The sequence below is a fragment of the Solanum stenotomum genome, chromosome 1 (assembly GCF_019186545.1).
Source record: "Solanum stenotomum isolate F172 chromosome 1, ASM1918654v1, whole genome shotgun sequence".
In the NCBI taxonomy this organism is placed as follows: domain Eukaryota; kingdom Viridiplantae; phylum Streptophyta; class Magnoliopsida; order Solanales; family Solanaceae; genus Solanum; species Solanum stenotomum.
The window spans coordinates 67,118,826-67,133,771 of record NC_064282.1 but is presented as its reverse complement, the minus strand read 5'-3'; the positions used below and the strand labels follow the sequence as shown (position 1 = coordinate 67,133,771).

The window sequence follows — 14,946 nt, the reverse complement described above, 5'->3', positions numbered from 1 at the left end:
TTTGAGTGAATAGTATATTAAAAGAATTGAAAAATCAAGAGGAGCTTATATCTAAATTTTGAGATTGTTTAGAGGAGATTTGAGTTGGATGAGATTGAAAAAATCGATCTGCAGAGTATACTTTATTGTATCAACAATGTATATAGATGTATATACATCTCTAATATACAATTATACATTACCTATACACAAGTATACACTATTTATAGTTTTGTTGAAAATAATGTTTGTTGTTGTATTGCTAATTTTAGACTATTTTTTATATTAATAACTACTTATAGTTTTGTTGAAAATAATGTGTGTTGTTGTATTACTAATTTTAGACTATTTTTTTTATATTAATAACTACTTTTATATTTATGAAATTGTTTCTAAAAGTCCAATCAGAGCAAAAACGGGTAATTACCTTAGGTTTCAAGTATTTTGTATACTTTTTCCTAAAATACAAAGGAGATGGCGTGCCGTGTAAATAAGACAAGTTAAAGGGGTAGTTACAAAGGAGATGGCGTGCCGTGTAAATAAGACAAGTTAAAGGGGTAGTTAGCGACAAGTTAGGCCTACCATTACTGACCAAAGTTTTAGTTGCACATCAAATAATATGTCACTACAGCCTTATCCAACTTTTTAAAAATTCCTAGTTTAGAAGGCACGTCTTCCAATAATTTATGTATTATTAATTGGGTAAATAGTTTAAAAAATTAAAATAATTTATATTTTTTAATCCGTTCCTAGGAACTTCCACTTTTTTTGGTTCCTTGTTGACTTAAATTTATAATGTTAGAGTCATTTGGTGTGAAAGATAATATCAAATAGTCGATTAAATTATAGTACCACTTAATTTGTTGTTTGGTTGGCAAGTTCGAGATAACTTATTTCGAGATTAATAATTAATATCGGGATAAGTTATTTCTCTCCTTGAGTGGTATAGTAATCCCGGGATAAAATAGGTAAATGACAAAAATGTCTCTTTCAACCCTTTTGGTACATCACTTTTTACATTCATAAAGGACATTTTTGTAAACAAATAAATTGTTCTTAAAATTTATTATTTTGAATACAACAAACCAAACACTCAATAAAAAATAATTTCATCATGATTTATCTCATCATAACTAATCCCATCATAATTTATCTCATCATAATTAATCTCATCATAACTTGAATTCAAACCAAACGACCCCTAAGAGTTTAAAGTGAGGATACCGCCTCTTGTTCATAAATATGTTCCTTAACACACGTTTATGCTCTTTAATTTTGAATGTGCTTAAGTAAATATTTAAATTTATATAAAAATAAATAACTACGTAAACATTCTATATGACAATTTGCATCTTACTTGGTATCTTATGTGTGATATATCACGTATAATTTATGTGTCTACTTGTTCAATTTTATGTAAATTTAAGTATTTATTTGTGCATAACCAAAATTGGATTATACTACTCCCTTCATTCCATATTAATTGAATTTTTGAGGCATTTTTCATTTTTCAAATTAACTTAATTGTTTAGTTTTCAAGACTATTTTTAGAGTGTTCTTCCAATTTTACCTTTCATTTGAATTTTCAATGTGATGACTTTAATAAATTTGACAATAATTAATAAGGGTAAAAGTGAAAAATTACGTTCAATTTATGTCTTAATCTACTTTTTTTAAAGAGTATGAAACACCTCAAAAATTTAATTAATATGGAACGGTGAGAGTACTTTTTTATACCAATAAAATTCTTTTTAGGAATTAAAATTAAAATTAAAATATAAAATATAAAAATAGCGGGTCATCTAAAGTACGTGAATATTTCTTTTCAAGTACAAGTATTCCACGTCTGTAGAAGTTACCTCTCTCTACAGGTTTACCCGTTTTTGATCTTGTGCTAATTTTCCTTTGAAAAATCTGAATTTTGAGTATAAGATAAGGTGAAGAGTGAGATCCATCAATTTGAAGCTTTGCATATGGGTAGTCAAACAGACGAAATACCTCTTCTTGAAGATGGTGGCCTTCTTGAGGTTCTAATTTCTCTCTATAATTTGAAATCTAATTATTTGGGGTTAACTGTTTTATCTCTATTGCATATACTTTTATTGGTGTTCAGATGAAATATAAGGGAAAAAATTGTGTTTGATTCATCTTTTTTCCCCTTTGAGCAGGAATACCATACTGTACAAAGCTAACTCTGCTGGGTATTTGTTTGTTAATATAATACAATATTTTTGCTAGTTAGACTCTTTACCTTCCTAGCTACAAGCTTTTCATCATTGTTAGTGTGTTTTATATTGTTGGGTATGTACAAGTTGTTGATCGAGGAAGAAATTATAACGTTCCTTAGCGTTATGTTGTTAATTATTCAACTTCTCTAACGAAAGATGAGATAAGACCATGGCTTTTCCAGGTTTATTGTAGCTTGTTGTGAAAACAGGCCAAAATACACGAATGCTTTGACCCTACTATTCGGAAAAGTGGAATTGAGTAGAAAATTAAATAGAACAGATGATCATTACTGTCTAATGCTTAAATTCACAAGTGAAAGTCCTGATCTAGGCAGTTGAAATAGTGCAGGAGTATTTTGAACCAACCGAGATGATATTATACTTGTAATTAATCATTATCAAGTAAGTTTCTTCCCTCAAACAGTGAAAATCACTATTCCCCAGGAAAAAAAAATGTAAAATAGGACCCATGGTTGATAAAAGTCGACAGTAAAAGTAAAAGATCCATCTATGACATTGATATGTTGTCACCAGCTTCATTTAACCTTTTCCTCGGAGAAGCATTAAATGTTCTTAAAGTTAACTAGAATCTATACTATTCGAACCCGAGTTTCTATAATCCTTTGTCATGAAAAATAATCTGTCACATCTTTTCTCCAAATTCAGTCACTGCTTTATTGATCTGTGAAGTTTGGTAAATGTACAAAATATGAAATGAGGAATGGGCAGGAGAAGGGAGGAGTGTTACAAAAAAGAAGTGAAAAAAAGTTGAGGGAGGCCCCTTTAGTTTCATTGATCTTTAATCTTTGGGTAAAGGGTAAAAAATTCCCACAGTTGAACAAATTTTTTCTCCGTTAAACAAGTGTCTCATTCCTACCCCTGCAGTCAACAAAGTGGCTCGATTTTGCCCTAATGGGCTACCTACAGTGTCTAAAGGTAATATTTAGACCATTGTTCTAAATTGAACCCTTTTTTCCTTTACAAACAGACCATCTAAATCTAACTGAAGGTGATTAAGTGACACTTAAGTATGGGTAACCTCTAAAAGAGGATGGGTACATGTCAGAGTACATCAATTTAAATTGAACAGGTAAATTCTTTTTTCTCTTATGTTATGCCACTAGTGAATAAAACTCTAATTCTAACTCAGTTATGATTTTTACCCTCATATAACGTTCTTTACTTGATTTATCCATATCAAATTTTGGAATAGTTGCTCTCTCAAATTGTAGGGAATCTTTTAGTTGGAACAGCCGAACAATATTTGTTGTCGGGTAGAGGAGAGAAGTAAAATAGTTTGGTGAAATCTTTTGAACCTTGATCTAAACAATCAAACTTTTAAAATTAGCTTAAACTCTATCCACTGATAATGCATTGATTTTTTATACCAACATGTTAAATAATTAGATACAAGAAGTTATTTTTCATAGTTTCATCTGATAACATGAAAACAAAAGAACAACCTTGTTGTATCCAAATACAACAACTGCAACATACCCAGTGTAATCTCACAAGTGTGTTTTGGAGATTGGGATGTACGCAGATCTTATCCCTATCTTTTGGGGTAGAAAAATTGTTTTGATAGACCCTCGACTCAAAAGGAACGTATCTGACAGGAATATGAGAAAAGTCAGACAACAAAATAGCAAGATACAAAACAAGTGCAACAACAAATGTAGATACACATTGAAGAATAAAAAAACTATGCGATAATTTACCTCGACCTCCATAACTTCCTAGCTAAAGTCATGTCCTCAGTCAACTGAAGTGTTTCCATGCCTTGTCTAATCACCTCCCCTAGTTCTTTTTCCAACTACCTCCACCTCTCCTAACTCATGCTACAACCAACCTTTCACACCTCACTGGCACATCCTCGCACCTTTTCTTCACATGCCTGAACCTTAGTTTCATTTCCCTCATCTTTTCTGCCGGTGAGGCCACTCTCACCTTGCCCAATACAACAACATTCCTAAACATATTTCTCCTAGTATGTTCACACATCCATCTAAGGATCCTCATCACTTCTACCTTTATCTTCTGGATATGGGTGTTCTTGACTGGCCAACACTCTGCCCCATACAACAATATTGGTCTAGCCACCATCCTATAGAATTTACCTTTAAGCCTTGGCAATACATTCTTGTTACATAGTACCCCAAAGGTGAGCCTCCATATTACCCACCCAACTCCAAACTGTGTGCGACACCATCATCAATCTCCCCATCTCTGTGGATTATGGACCCAAGATACTTGAAACTTTCTCTCTTGGGTATGACTAGTGCATCCATCCTTACTTTCACTTTCACCTCATGTGTTGCGTCAATGAACTTGCACTTCAGGTATTATGTTTAGTCCTATCACCTATGTGGTATCCAAATAATAGTAATATAATTTTTTTTCTTCTATGAATGTAAATGAAAAAGTAACAAAACCCTTCTCATTTAAGATTAGTTAGTTGAAAGTGTAGGAATTTCTAAACGGACCTCCATTTGCTATATCCGAAACTGCTATGATCATTTCCTTTTCTTTTTTTTATTAGTACAATAATACAATGACTTATATAGTTGAGTTCAATTTCTCTCACATAAACAAATTATTTACTACAACTATATTTGAGAGTTATTCGTATACTAATAATAGAAGTAGATACGTGATTTATACACCAAAGTCCAAACTATACCATAAAATGACCCCTGAACTAATACAGAAGAAGGACCAAAGATGGGGGACTTTCAATACTATTTTTTTGGAGAGGGTGGGGTAGTAGAAGAGGAGGGAGGTAAAAAGGGGTTGGGCGGTAAATGAAAAAAGGGTAAAAAATGGCCCTAGACTTTGATAACGGCTGGGGTAGAAGCGTAACACTTTTTTAACGAAGGGCATAACTGTTCTATTTCGCATAGTCGAGGGGAATTTTTTTTATCCTGTACTCTTTTTTATATGGATCCTTGGCTTACAAAATTAAGTTGGGTATGTGTAAATATTCTGGCTATTTCACATCTTAAAGAATAGAATCTGTCATTCCTTTTTAATGTAGAAGATGATAATTAGATGCAAATGTACTTCCTTGCAAGTTATTTTACCATAAGAAATGTGAATCCCTGCAAGTTAGTTTTGTTGAGGGATTCCTAAAAAAATTCCTATTTGCAGGATGAGAGTAGTGGTCTCTATACTAGGGATGGTTCTGTTGATATAAAGGGTAATCCTGTTTTAAAGAGTGAGACAGGGAACTGGAGAGCGTGCCCCTTTATTCTTGGTATGTTAGACTCAGATTTCCCTTTTTCTTTTGTTTCCTTCTTTCTTCTTTTCCCTGTTTTGGCATAGTTAGTAATTCACTCTGCTTTATGGTATAATTGATTTGGTTGCTGACTTTGGTCTCAGGTAATGAATGTTGTGAACGTTTGGCATACTATGGCATTGCTGCTAATCTTGTTACCTATCTTACTAGAAAGTTACACGAGGGAAATGTATCAGCTGCTAGAAATGTCACTACTTGGCAAGGCACTTGTTACATAACACCCCTAATTGGGGCTGTACTGGCAGATGCATACTGGGGAAGATATTGGACGATTGCTACCTTCTCGACTATCTACTTCATCGTAAATATCTCACCTTCATTTTACACAAAGTACTAAACTTATGGTGTGTGAGATGATATAAAATTTCTTCTTGTGACTTGCATATTCATATTTTGTCATTTTCCCTTTCCTACTGGAGAGTTTCTCTTAACATAACTAACTTCAATCTACTGATATTTCTTTTGTTTTCATTCCATGAAGAACGCCAAAACTTAACTTTGATATTTTCTCATAAATCGCTGAAATTGTATTGGTCATATTTAGATTAATTAGGAAGCTCAGTAAAGCAGGTTGGTTAATGGCGTTGTGGGCCTGCACCTTCCCCACAGTGCTCGATCTTGGTGAATCTTATTCTTCTTAGGTGGAACAGAAGTTGTGGTGCAGGCTGGTCATCAACTTTTTACTGAATCTTATATAGACATTCAGATGACAAGCAAAAGGAATTTACACTTTGAAATTTATTATGTTTCATCTAGTTTATCATTCTTATCTGGAACATTAGAATAGACAATAGAATGATATCAAAGGGAACTTTGGATATCTGGAGTTGCTTTTCGTTGTCCTATCTGTAACAGCAGAGTATTTCATCTCCCCCACCCCAAAATAAAAAGGAAAGAGAGAAGAAGATAAGGAAAAACATTAGCCTCTAGATGCTTCCTCTGTAAAGAGGCTTTGGAGAACTTACAAGCACCTTTTTCTGCACTGTAAGGTAGTTGTAAGCACCTTTCTCTGGAAAAAAAGTAGCCTGCGTATTCTATTGGTTTGGAGTATATTATTCACTCCGGCATGCTGCCTAGTGACATATTAACTATAAAAAGAAGTGATGCATATTTAACCTTTTTCATTTCTTTTATAGTTGGTGGGTGCAACTGTGGTTTCAGGTTTATGTATTGTTGTTGCAACTTTGAGGAAGGTAGAGCCACTTTCCCAACAAACTGCTTAAGTGCCAATTGTCTTTGATGACAGATCCAAAGAGATCTACTTTTCCTTCTAATACTGGTTTAAATTAGCTATCAACTTCGTTATGTGGAACTTATAACAACTTTGTGAAGTGTGTCATATTTTCCAAGTTTTAGACAAACTAAAGTTGGGGTAAAACATAAGAATGTTATAAGGAGCAAATATAGTAGCTATATTCTCAGTGCCTTTTAGAAATCTTGTGATTAAAGGTCTCATCTTTACGACTAATATAGCAAGTTCAAGTGAGACAGTAGATACATGTCTTGTCATGAAAACCGATATACCAACTTTGCACTGCCGTATCTCCCCTTTGCAACTGTAATTTTACCTTTGCTCTAGCCTCTAGTGCAACAATAAATTAAGAGGCATATCCTGTTCTTGCAGCCTTTCCTTCTCTTACATCTGCTCGCTGGACTTACACTTCTTATTTTTATGGTTTTTTGGTTGTTGATTGGTTGTAAAGGGCATGTGCACGTTGACACTATCAGCTTCAGTTCCTGCTTTTAAGCCCCCTGAATGTGTGGGTTCTGTGTGCCCTTCAGCATCTCCTGCCCAGTATGCCATATTCTTTTTTGGTCTCTATCTGATTGCTCTTGGTACTGGTGGGATCAAACCATGTGTTTCGTCATTTGGAGCTGATCAATTTGATGACACAGATCCAAAAGAGAGGGTTAAAAAGGGATCCTTCTTCAATTGGTTCTATTTTTCTATCAACATTGGAGCTTTGATATCAAGCAGTTTGATAGTGTGGATTCAAGAAAATGCTGGATGGGGCCTTGGGTTTGGCATCCCTGCAGTTTTCATGGGCATTGCCATTGCAAGTTTCTTTTTCGGTACACCACTCTACAGATTTCAGAAGCCTGGGGGAAGTCCTCTCACAAGAATGTGCCAGGTTTTGGTTGCAGCATTCCACAAATGGAACTTGTCTGTCCCCGATGATAGTGCACTACTTTATGAAACCCCAGACAAAAGCTCTGCAATTGAAGGGAGCCGAAAGCTGTTGCACACTGATGAACTGAGGTGAGAATATTTTCTTTTTTGCCAAGGAGTACATTTTAACTTTACACTCTCTTCTCCTCTGTTTTCTCGTAAGGCTCGTACGGAAGTCATGACATTTATAAAGACAATAATGATGCCAACACATTCATACTTCAAAGTTAAAGTCAAAGTCAGAATATCTCTCATATCATATCATTTCATACTTAGAATTGCACTTTGAGGCATAACTTTTAAGTTTTAAGAAACACGGAAAATTCACGCTCACTTGCTTCCTTGAACATACATACACATTCTAAAACATTTTCATACATCTTTAGGATCATGTTTTTTGGCAGGACTCAAGAAAGGTATATCTAAAATTTTCTTGGATGTAGTCTCAACTTATCAAACAAACAAGCTCTACATGAATACAATTCAAATCTCTCAATTCATACCCATTACAACTCAACATAAGCCATCTAGGCTTTGGACTTAGGCTTTACGTAATCCAAGTCCCCAAATGTAAACTAATGGTGAAATCTTGATTCACCATTTTATCCCCTTGATTAGATATACTATTGATTATTGAAGCTGTTTGGATCACTACAATAACCAGTTCATATTCACAATTACTATTCACCTTCTTCCCCAACTAAGTGACAACCTTCATTGATACCCACTCATAAGATTCATCCGATACTTCAATTCAGCCATGGTTGCTACTCAAAATTACCTTCTACATACTTATTTAAGCATCATAAACGAAGTGTGGCTAGTGGAATTACCTCTTTGAAGTCAAACCACCCTAGAATTCCAATTTTTGGCGCTTCTTGAATATTTGTTGAATTTTAGCGAATCCAATGTGATTTTGATGTTAATGCTAGATTTAATCAATGAAATCTATACAAAAGGCGTTGAAGGTGTCCCTTTCAATGCTCCAAAAACTCTTCTCCAGTTCGCTATTTCTTTTTCTCGCGTGATCTAATATATATACGCAGGTAGGTGTGTCATACGCTCATGGCAATGGGGCGTGAATGCACTAGTGGCCAACCTTAACTGGACACCTTTTCTCGCGGTGCACCAGTCATGCCCAATTGCTGGATGCTTCTGGTCTAGCCTTGCTATTGTCTCGGCTCATAGTGCACTTGGGGGTCGTTTGGTTGCTGGCTAGGAGTGGAATTATTTCATGTATTAAAGCTAGCATAGTTAATACAATGTTTGGGAGCTTTTGTTAGGTATTAAATTCAGCACACCAAGTATGGTGCTTGGTTATAATTTTACAATCCCACATAACTAAAACATGTATAAGTTATGAGTCAATTTATGTATAATTTTATGTAGGATAGAAGGTGGAACAACTAAACTTACATAATTGAACCCTAAATCACTAATCCCTGCATAACTAGTACTTGCATAACTGTAACCAACAACAAACTGACCCCTTAGGCTGTTGCACTTGTCCATATCAACCATTCCCTGGTGCAAGAGAATCTCGAGAATTCTTGTAGGCTGTCCTAATTTGATACTTTTAAGTCCTTTTGTTGCTCCAACTTTCGCAAACACCTAGTCAGTTTCCAAGCACCTCACTTGCACCTTGTGGCCTTGCTTATGTATTTGCGTGGGGGGGTGGGGGGGGGGGGGTGGTTATTATAATCACGTATTTTGTCCCATAGTTAACATACTAGCATCTAAAATCTGTAGGGATTTGTAGTAGCCTAGTAGTATATGGAGTGGTAGGAGAACTATGAGATCTCAGGTTTAAATTTCAATAAAGGCAGAAACACTAGGTAATTTCTTCTCGTCTACTTAAGTTGTTGGGTCGAGTTGCATGATACATCTGCAAGTAAGAGGTAAGAAATACCCGTTAAGAGTTAATCGAAGTGCAGGCAAATTGATTTAAGAATATTCTAAAGCATTATCTCTATAGATTTAAGAATAGAAACATCAAATTGATAATGTATTTTAGCACAAAAACTCATGAATATAGAAAAAAAACTCAAAATAATCTTTCATTAAGAAAATCCAAGTACATCTGGAATAATCATCAACGAAACTAACGAAATAACGAAATTCTAAGGTTGAACCGACTCTACTAGGACCCCAAATATCATAATAAACTAATGAAAAAATGTACATAAAGAATAGAGTATAAAGTCATAGAAGATAGGGGTTTAGTTTGTCCAACTCTTTTAGTTTTGTTTGGATCCTGTTGGCTAGAGTAACCAGAGGAAGAGACTGTAAATAAACAATATTAGAGAAAAGTGATCTTTTACCAAAAATATGATCAGAAGCGTCTGAATCCATGGCCCGCGGTCTAAGGGTACTAGATTGTGAAACACAAGCAAAAGAATTACTAGCAACAAAAGTATCAAGCAGAGCAACCGAGGCTACTTGTGGAGATGCTTAATTTCTCGATTCTGAAGGAATTCATTATATTCCCCTTCAGATAAAGAAAACCCCTTATTACATGCAATGTCAATCTGTGCAATATGAGCATTATTGGGTGGTCAACCATGTAGAATATTAACATATGTCATGATTGTGTTCAAGCCTGTGGTAATAACTATACTTAGGTAGAGATCTTCCTAAACGATTTCTTCCTCGTCGATTCTCCATGGACTAAGATGTTGGATTTTTTGTGGTTTGAGATGCTAGATTAGAGCAGTCAATGGTGAGTGATGAAACCATTGTGTGACTGGGAGGCATGTCAAGACGAAGTAAACTAGAGAATAGTTCATCAATTGTAGGGACCGTAGGACTAGCTAAAATTTGATCACACACCGAATCAAGGATAGTAGGAAGTCCAATAAGTGTAAGAACTCGAAACGGCTTCTGTCTTTGCACTTGTTGCTTTTCAATGTTCATAGTGACTGACACTAAGCTCTTAAGTTCCTCCATGACTGAATGTTCCTATCCCAAGTAAGTTGGCATATCCGATTCTTGTTTCTTTAAGTTTGTCATTGAAGATATCACGTCATAAAAACGAGATGTCATTAGTATATAAAGCACGTGTCTTTTCCCATACTGAAAGCATGTATGGATGGATGAAAGAGCAGTGTCAACTTGGAAGCAATAGATCACCACAAAAGACTACATATTTGAGCATCAATCATCTCCCATTGTGCTTTGATCTTGTCACCTATCTAACTAGCTTTTTTCATTAAGTGATCTTGAACACCTTGACCCTTGCACAACAACTCTACCGAGGAAGCTCAAGCTAAATAGATTGAACTTAGCATTAACGATTTAGAAGTAATTATAGGGCTTGAAGTTCCGATTCCTGTGTTTTTGGGATAAACATATCAGATCCGAAAGACATCTTGTGAAATCCGACTTGAAAGCTACCGGAAAACTGACATAAGACTGGCAGTGGCCTGAGATCTAAAATCAAATGGACAACGGCCTGGAAAACAGACCGGAAAGCAGAAGAAATTCATATCTCGCCAGGAAAGTCCACTGCCGGCACCCAGAATAGGGTTCCGGTTATCAGAATCCAAAAGAAACTTGATGAAAAGGGTCGTAAGGACTGGGTGACATGATTGGAAAAGAAAATTTCTCGAAAAATATGGCCGGAAACAGCTCATTTGTAGTCACTACATTACAATCCTTTTTCATGTAGGATACTATATGCAAGTTTTATTCCTATCCCTGTTTTAACAACCATTATCATAAAAATAAGATCTATAGTATTATAAAAACATGGAGCCTCAAACATGTTAATAAATTTTACCTTCCAAAATGCATTATCTCATGTTGGATAGAGTTCTAGATACAATTAATTTTAAAATTTTGGATGTCAAACATATATTTAAATTTTGATTGAACTAATATTAACTTTGAATTACCATTCCGAAAGAGAAAATTAGAACTTTGAGTTCAACTATGAATTTTCCGCTTTGACTCCTAGATTTCACGACATTTCCTATATTTTGTGACCCTTTTCAATTATTTGGAAGAGTAAGTTATGTATTGTATACCGACTTTGTGGGACACGTTAGCGATGCAATGAGAGTATTGATTCTTTCTAAGATTTTTCTAGATTTCCTAACCTGTATGATTAATTAAAAAGGGACTTTTGTTCCATATGGTGACCTAATAGAACATGTTAAGAATGATCTCTTCTTTCCAAGTTTGTCTATTTTTCTTTAATTAGCGTTTTAATCCCCTCTTGGATTAAATTATATTAGAAATGAATTTATTAGTTAGTTTTTTCTGACAATTAAGAACAATCTGGATATTTTTTGGCAGGAATGACGTATCATTACTATTCATTTATTTGTATGTTTTAACAAATGTGAGATCAGAGTTCCTTTTTAGAATGACATAAAGAGAAAATAGCCCTTGAATCTCGGGGTCATGTTTTGAAGGGAAATTGTTCAAAGATAATACAAGAAGTAAGCTTTCAGTGTAATCCACACATAGAAGCAAGTAATTACATGTTTTAAAGCTTCACCTTCAGCACCTACCTTCCAGCCTGAAGCTTAGAAATCTCTGAACGTGATAAGCTGTGGGATTCGTCTCTCGTCCTTTACATTTTATTCTTTTCCGAGCTTTGGGGATTTTGATGTACTTCGTTCTTTTCTTGGTGCAAATTAATTTCTTACGTTGAAAATGAAAGTCCAGACTACTTCTTAAGTTTAAAAACAAAGAAACATAAGGTGGAGGATTTGTGGCTTAGGCACAGGTTCAAGCCCCACACCATGCAAATTTACTTGCTCTTGTTATCTTCTGGTATTTGGTTAAGCAAAGACCTGGTTTATTTTAGCTTTTCAAAGTATCAATCCTCAGTTTCCTGCAAGGATTCAGTTAGGATGCTTTTGGATCTTCTGCATAACATTATCTTCTTCAGGTGCCTTGACAAAGCTGCTGTAGTTTCAGACACCGAATTGAATACTGGGGACTATTCCAATGCTTGGAGGCTCTGTACTGTTACGCAGGTTGAGGAACTGAAAATTTTGATCCGCATGTTCCCGATATGGGCAACTGGTATAGTCTTTTCTGCTGTTTATGCACAAATGTCTACAATGTTTGTGGAGCAAGGGATGGTGATGGACACTGCCATTGGTTCCTTCAAAATTCCTGCAGCATCTCTTTCAACTTTCGATACCATTAGTGTTATTGTGTGGGTCCCAGTCTATGATAAGATCCTTGTTCCAATTGCAAGGAAGTTTACTGGAAAGGAAAGGGGATTTTCCGAGTTACAGAGAATGGGTATTGGACTTTTCCTTTCAATGTTGTGTATGTCTGCTGCTGCTATTGTTGAGATCAGGCGCCTACAACTTGCAAGAGAGCTTGGTTTGGTGGATGAAGCCGTTGCAGTACCTCTCAGTATCTTTTGGCAGATTCCGCAATATTTTATACTGGGAGCAGCCGAGATATTTACTTTCATTGGGCAGCTTGAGTTTTTTTATGATCAATCACCTGATGCAATGCGTAGCTTGTGCAGTGCATTGTCACTGCTGACAACTGCTTTGGGTAATTACTTGAGCTCTTTCATACTGACTGTAGTAACGTCCATTACAACTCAAGGTGGCAAACCTGGATGGATTCCAAACAACTTGAACGGTGGGCATCTCGATTATTTCTTCTGGCTTTTGGCAGCACTTAGCTTCTGTAACTTAGTAATCTATATTTTCTGTGCCAAAATGTATAAATCTAAGAAGGCATCGTAAGTCGAAGTTAGTTTTAGCCACCCCCTCTTATGTTTCAAAATGAAAGAAAACATAATGTGATTCTAATAGAACTTTTGTAAGTTATGAGTTGCCAAACTTTCAAAAGAAATCCTCATTCTTCTTTCAATTATTGGTGTTACTGTCTTATTGTTCTTTCAAAGTTGCTTTTCAGCTGCATTCTCAACAGGGAGCATTGGCTTATGGTTTTGTTAAAGTGGGCAAGCGTTCGAATTTGAACATTCTTAATTTTCATATTGCATGCCATTAGAATCTCTCTAAATTTATATTGTCAATACATAAAACATTATTATCTTGTAGAGGTGTTTTTAAGATTTGGTGAAGGTTAATTTTAATTACATTAAAATCATTGTATTTTACTAATTTTTGTATCATATTTTTTATTGAATTTATATAATACATTCATTATAAATAAAGTATATTGTATGATGTATGATTCATGGTAATGTTTTTTTCTTATTAAATGATTCGTGGTAATGTTCATTGTTTATTCATTATAATTAATAAATCATAATTGTAATATTCATTATCTCTTAATAATCATATATTATTCGTTGTATTTTTACTAAAAATATTTAGTGTATTTTATTTTTTTACTATAAAAAAAACATTCGATGGGTGATAGAATAGACAATGTTGATGATGAAATTTAAGACAATACAATACCTTTTGATTCTAGTATCTTCTTTTTTAAAAAAAATAAGGGTCTGTCGGAAATATTTCGTCTCTATCTTATTGATAATTTTTTCCATTGACCCACTTGGGACTTCAAAAAAAGTGACTCAAATTTGACCTCACCTAAAAAGTAAACACTTGAACTTGATAAATTATACGTGTAAGCCCACCCGTTTTGCCAACATTTCACGTGAGCTACACCCGACCTCATGCACGTTAGAACTCACATCTACGGTCCGCACTAATTGAAAATGAGTATTATAGCCGTCTATATTTATCCCCAATTTTCAAGTTAAGTACCCCTAAATTATAACCTTAAGGAACCCTCGTAGCATTAAAATTTTAAAAAATTATTTAGTCTATGAAATTTTAAAATTTGTCTTGAAAATGTTTAAAGATGCAAATATGGGTTGACACGAAATATTAGGGAAAAAATAGAGTTTGAGTAAGAAAAAATGAAAATATTATTTAAAAAAAATTGGGAAGTTGAAAAGTCGGAAGGTTAATGCTTATAGGAGAAAATGACATAAATAGTCTCTTAACTATAGGAGTAGGTTTAAAATGGTCTCTTAACTATACACTTAACGGATTTAGTCCTTTAACTATTCAAAAACTTATCAGCTTTGGTCCCTTAACTATACACTTACCGGTTTTAGTCTCTTAACTATAAGCTTATCGATTTTAGTCATTTAAGTAGTCAAAAACTTATCAGGTTTGGTCTTTGTCTATTTTTTTAATGCAAATAGCTTAGGTTTATATTAACGGAATCCATACCCCGAGAAATTAAATCCTTTAGCAACTTTTTCTATTGTTTCTCTCTCTCCGCTACTTTTCTTCAAATTAACCTTATGCGAAGAACAT

General features: G+C 34.6%; 1 protein-coding gene across 1 annotated transcript; it reads left to right on the top strand.

Moving 5' to 3' along the window:
* The first annotated feature begins 1,802 nt into the window (after positions 1-1,802).
* LOC125866108 (protein NRT1/ PTR FAMILY 8.3-like) lies at positions 1,803-13,499 on the top strand. The gene is made up of 5 exons (XM_049546407.1): positions 1,803-2,006; positions 5,355-5,460; positions 5,586-5,803; positions 7,206-7,762; positions 12,570-13,499. Exons 1-5 carry the CDS (start codon positions 1,953-1,955, stop codon positions 13,390-13,392), a joined length of 1,758 nt encoding a protein of 585 aa, XP_049402364.1. The 5' UTR covers positions 1,803-1,952; the 3' UTR covers positions 13,393-13,499.
* Positions 13,500-14,946: the final 1,447 nt, after the last annotated feature.